A 6,000-nucleotide genomic window follows, 5' to 3' on the forward strand; every position below is an offset into this window, starting at 1 on the left:
TATTATGAACAATTTATTGTTATAACAGCTTCAGAAAAACATGTGTGATCGGCTCTCAGAATTTAAAGTTAAGATGATGTTTATATATGTGGATGATTTTTCAATTTCCTCGTCTGCAGCACAGACTGTTTTTAAGTGTGAATACAAGTTATAAGCGACCCCAAACCATCCACCGCCGTCGGCGGCGTCCGCAGTCTTCTCTCTATCTTTAAAAGAAAGAGGACTTGGCGGGCCGCAGCGCGACGCTCTACCGGATAAGCCACGGACGCGACGCTGATATCCCCCTTCGCTCGCTCCTCCGCTCTCCTCGCTCGCTGCAGCTGCGCGCGCACCCCTCTCTCTCGCGCGCCCGCCTTCTCTCTCAGTCTCCCGTCGAGAGCGGGTCGTGAGGGAGTGTAAAGTTAAAATCCGTTGGCATTCGCCAGTGAGTTAACGTAAACTCCCCCATGTGATCAAATTGCGATTCCCAGGAACCATTACACCATAAAGGCACAATAGTGTGATTAATAAATATAATAGTGCAAATTAATAAATACCCCTCATAGCATCACCCCGTGTATTCGCACTTAACCATGTTCACCCTCGGGGAAATGCTTGGGATTTTTATTCTTCAGCCATTAAAGTTCTTTCCCTTGTACGCGAGGTCTTATCCCCTCTTGTCGAAACACAAGAGTTGCCGGATAACGGTAGTGTTCGCTTTCTCGACATTATGCTTTTATTCTATGATGAAAGGATTCGCTGTACGTACGATCCTCGTGCCAACAAGCCAGTGTTTCCGTACGAGTCGGTGGCGCACTGCGAGTTCATGAAGAGTGGATGAACGAAGATTGGTTTGCTCAGCGCCCTACGCAACTCATGTCCTTAGAGCAGGGTCGTCGACCCATGCTTTAAGAAGTCAGCCTATCTGCACCAAATAGTTCAATTCGCCGAAGGCTTCAAATAGCAATGATTGAGAAGTGACGTTGCCTCGATATGTGGTTCCCTGTTTTCGAAATAAGCACTGTTGCTAGTTAGCGCCTGTGTGTGTCAAGTTATTGGCAGTGTGTTTTTTCGTGTGCAATAAAGCTTCAGTATGACCAGATTGCTACTGTACCATGCAGAGTGAGACTTATCTTTTCAAGCAACACCTGAACTGTCATTTCAATTGCTGCAGGTACTAATATAACGGACTCTAAAATATCTGCTTACTACAATATACTTTTTGCTAAACCCATGTGCTTCGTCGTGGCTACACAACAAGGTGAGATAAGGACAGCTTAAACGTCCAAAGTGCTCGTTATTTTTTTTAGTCATCCTCAATGTATAGAGAGAATATGTGCCACTTTCAAATGAAGTAAAGTTTATACGATAAAATGCAGTTCTTCTGTCATTCCTACATATAGTCTTTAAGTTCGTATGACATTTCAGTTGCTCGATCTGCCTTTATTAGTTGGTTTTAAACAGAAAGCCCTCGCTATGTTTGTCAAGACCTAAAAACATTGGTTTGGTTACGACGTCCATGAATATAGAAGTTGCTAAAGTAAATAAGCGCATCAGTGTAGTATTGTGAACAAATTGACTATTCTTCCTGCCCCTTTTAAATGGTATTTTGAATCCTTAGATAGCCACTTAATTTACTAAAATTTAGGAAAGTGCTAATCCGTAATCCCAGTCTTGTAAGACGCAAACAATGTATATTAAAGTACTGGGCTTAATCATTCTATTGCAGCATTGCCACGCACAATTGATCAATCATATCAGCTTTGAAATGGCATTCCGAAACCCGGACACGCAATCGGCCCATTTTAGTGGGTGTTAGCTGACTATCGCGCCATCTGGAAGCAGTGACGCAAAACAAGAACACCAGGCCTGCGCGGAAGGCGCAGCACAGTCGCAGCGAAAGCTAGAGCGGCCTTGCCGAGCCCTTTCAAAACACTTATTGCGAAACAACTGCAAGCACACTTGCTTGATACCCAATAGAACAATAATAATAAACTTTTGGGTAGTAGGCCGGCATTTGCTGTGCTAATTTTCGTCATTTTTCTGAGAAGCCTGGTATTCGCTAAACACTTGCAAGGAATTTCATGCCAATTGTTCATGCAGTGGCTGACGACGATGAGGCATTGTGGCTGAAGTGGGTATGCACCGCAGTTTAAAGGAAAACAAGAACAAGCTTTTCTATTAGATTGGAGCGTTGGACAGCCCACTCGTTTTGCTATTCGCATTTTGCGATGACTGGTTGTACTTTCACTGTTTTAAAAGGCTTTATAAGTCGTATTAACGCGATTGCTTTACCGACATGAAGCCTGCCTAAGGCAAGTTTGCCAATAAGTCAGAAGCACCTGTGTAGCTCAGTGGTAAAATACTGGGCTGGCGCACAGCGGACCCGGGTTGAAGCCTCACTATGTCTTTAGTGCTAGGTCCTTTCTTTAATCTCGCGCGATGTGCTTACAGACACTGGCAGCGGCGGCGGACAACTTGCGTGACCCGAGTTGTGATCTCATAACAGCGCCGGTGGACATCTCCACGCGACCCGAGTTTTGATATTATAACAGCTTTCGTTGCAAAATAATGCATTTATTAGTTAGTGTGATGATCAAGAGGTGGCGCAAAATCTGCAAATTTCTGACATCAAGGCCAATGACGTGTCCGGATTTTGATACAAGGAGTCTCTGGGAAGTTTCGCGAATTGCGTGATTGAAAAATTGTGCTTGCCTTGTCTGAATTGATGGGTAATTTTTCATCTAGAGTTCGCGGCTTAAGCTGTGCAATGAGGTGAATTCACGAAATCAAATTGTCTGTATGAAATTTTTTTTCGGCCGGATTTGTTACCTTTGAGCTGCTCCAAGACATGCCACATTTTTTGTGAGCTTTGTAGCTTTTTCTGTATAAAGCGTATGTAGGTTTACACGTTTTCAACAAATTATGCTTCCTTTCTTTGCAGTTACTGTGACAAGTACTGGAAACAGAATTGATCGTAGACAAGCAAGTAATTCTAATTCGTTTATACGTAGTGTAGTACACTTCGTTTCACACATCAGGCGCGATGCTATTGGAGCTATAAAAGTTCAGTGTACAAAAAAATGAATGAATCCGCGTGCCGCTACAGTGCTGCACCTGATATATCAAACATGTACGACTTTCTTGTCAGATAAAGGTAACATTTTACCACCTGCTACTCCTTCTCTTTCCCAGTATTGCTTATACCGTGCACCTAAGCCACTCAATTTTCAACCATAAAGAAGTTTCAGCACTGCTTGGCAGGGAATAATCTGCGGGCATTTTGAAGGAAAGAAATAAGTTTTGCAATGATATAATCAAAGGAAAGTAGAGTCGGCTCTAAGACTACAATGAAACATGCTGGCGCTGTCTAACTTTATGAAAGTGGCGTCGACTTCAGCCTTCTGCACGTTCCACAGTTTTCCGCCCTTATAGCTTTCCATCGACATGAAAAACATAACGTTTTTGGTTTTTTTAAATATATGTGATGCTATGCAACTTCCGAAGTGTTTACCTTGCTGGCGCAATAATAACGTATGAAAGGAGTAGTGTGTCTTTTTGTTCACCGCTTGCCATTTTCTCGCATATTCACACCGTTTCAGGAACTTCAGCGTGCTTACTTTGGAGGACAGCATTTGCGCCAGAGAAGTATCGACCTCCATGCAGAGAAGCATTCAAGAGACACTGCGCAAGATATCACGGGTACAAATTTACTTACACAAGAAGCATTTGCGGGCCTTTTAACTATACAATGCCATCCTTGCCAGTCACAGCAAAAGTGAAATGAATAAAAAACTTTGTCTGCGCTGACTGTCTGACCACGAAGGCTAACCAAAAGCTGGAAATGCGGCTATAAATAGGGCGAGAGTATTGGCAACGTATAGTAGGACTGAAAAAGTTCATTTTTGTTCGTGCCGCCTGTGAAGTCTAACATAGGAGAGCCCTTCGTTCAAAGCCCCATTTTCTACTGAGATCCATCTTCTCAAGTATTCAACGATCTTTTGGGTTGTACAATGTCTTTCTGTTCGACTCGTAGCGTGTTCCACTTGTGGGTCAAACAGTAGCCCCATTATAAAACTGCTTTGCAAGGTAGACGAATAGTAACTCCGCCATCGATCATTTACAGCGTTCCAACAAGCTCCGGCTACGTAGCCTCCTCTGAACGGTGTTGCCCTTGCTCCCACTGTGGCCAATCTTTGGTGGCAGCATTACCGCGGCTCGTGTAGCGCATCGTGCTCATTTTATGACATCCCCAACAGCGCTGTGACTGCCAAACATTTCTTGTGGGCTTGTACAGGCCTGCATTCAAGTCGTCTTCGCCACCTCCTAGCAGCAGCCCCCTCGGCCTGGCACACCACCCAACCTCAACTACAGAGTTCATGGACCTGTGCACTGTTGTCGTTTAAACTTTCTACGCCAAGCAAACTTGTACGTGTATATTGACAGCACGACATACTATGCGCAAGGGCAGAATTTTTGTAAAAAACTATACATTTACACTCAACGTTCAAGCTGTAGGAAGTGCGGATTAGCGATTCGCCTGTTCTTCAGCGACGCTGGCGATCATGGAAAAGTGTGAGCGAGCTCATATTCGATACGCACTGGCTGCTCGGCCTGCGCGGTGCAAAAAGAAAGCCTTTACTTTTCATGGCTCAGTCTCACAATACTACTGCTCAACTTACATCTTTTTTACACCGTTGAGTTATAAAACACGCCTACATGACTATGATATGCTTTAATCAGCCCCTCCATCGGTCCTTCATCACCCTTAAGTATGCACTCCTCACTATGACTTTCATTTCCCACTGCCTCGCTGTACTGCACTACGTACGGTTATGCTGTGCTTCGCCTAACACCTCCTCATTTTTCTCACCATCGCGCTCGCATCACTTCTTCCTGCCCTCACTTGCCTTTCCCACCATTTTATACGCTATACCACATAAGGCTATGCTATACTATGCCGCCTATGGTATGAGTTACCGTCTCCCACGCTCACTTCCACGCTCCTCGCTTTCATACTACTTGTAACCCTCACTTCCCTTCCACGCCCCTTAGCTATTCATGGCAGGTCTAGGAGTCGTTTTGCCCGCGTCACACAAAGCGGTGACTTGAGATGACATAACACGATCACAGCAGATGTCAATACTTCTCTCCCATTCCTTCCTATTTTGCCTCTTATTCCTCACTTTCATTTGCTACCTTCTTGCTATACTATACTACAAACACGTGTTTCTGTGCATGGCTATACTATACCGGGTTTCGTTCGCGTGCCACTAAGTGACCTGAGACGACGACGACAAATTACGCTGACATCATATGACGAGCGCGTGAGACAGCCCCGGCTCCCTATGTGTTTCAAAAAGTAGGCACAGTGTGTTCAGCTATCCAATCAAGTAAAGGTTCTGCTGATGTGGCAGTAGTGATCAAGTCCAGTAGCATGTGATATTACCTTTACTGCAATCAGTTCACATCTACCCAGCTCGTCCCAACACACCACCAGCGTGTTAAAAGCTTACAAGGCCAACTTTCTTGGCATCGAACTTTCGCAGTTATGAGGCTTTTTTTTAAGGATTTCGAATGCATGCGATTCACAAATCTTTCCCGAGGCACGGATTGACCACTACCACACACGTAGAAATACGCTCGACCTTTAAAGCCATTTGAAGTTCATTGGCACAGAAATTTTTGAAAACAAAGAGCCCTGAAACACTTTTTTCAGTAACCATGGAATTAGTTTAGTGGAAAACGTATTGCCTCTCAAACTCAACGCCACAAAAATTTTAAAAATCCGTCCAGTACGAGTGGTGTTACAAAGATTTGTCACACGTTGCAATCGCATTCTCTCTTTTCTTGTCCCGATGAAAGCGCTGGAAGCTAAGCAGGGAGGAATGGGAGGGTCAAACAAAAAAATAAAAACGGCACGCGCGCCTCGTGACTTTGCGCATTTTTTTCTTCGAATACGCGGCTTTTTTTAGTGCGATCGCCCGCACGCGTCGAGTGATGGCCTCTTCTGGTGATCTC

At 44.5% G+C, this 6,000-nt stretch overlaps 1 protein-coding gene across 4 annotated transcripts in view; it reads left to right on the top strand.

The window, feature by feature from the left end:
* Positions 1-3,790, top strand: part of LOC119179846 (uncharacterized) — a 39,907-nt gene extending 36,117 nt beyond the window's left edge. For 3 of the 4 annotated variants that reach the window (XM_075868226.1, XM_075868228.1, XM_075868227.1), the window contains exons 7-9: positions 1,154-1,240; positions 2,924-2,968; positions 3,582-3,790. In XM_075868226.1, the coding sequence (XP_075724341.1) occupies positions 1,154-1,240; positions 2,924-2,968; positions 3,582-3,766 (317 nt within the window). In that variant the 3' untranslated portion in view covers positions 3,767-3,790. The remainder of the gene's footprint in view (positions 1-1,153; positions 1,241-2,923; positions 2,969-3,581) is intronic. The other variant, XM_037430966.2, reaches the window with a different exon arrangement.
* Positions 3,791-6,000: the final 2,210 nt, after the last annotated feature.

This window comes from Rhipicephalus microplus, chromosome 7 (assembly GCF_043290135.1).
Source record: "Rhipicephalus microplus isolate Deutch F79 chromosome 7, USDA_Rmic, whole genome shotgun sequence".
Taxonomy (NCBI): domain Eukaryota; kingdom Metazoa; phylum Arthropoda; class Arachnida; order Ixodida; family Ixodidae; genus Rhipicephalus; species Rhipicephalus microplus.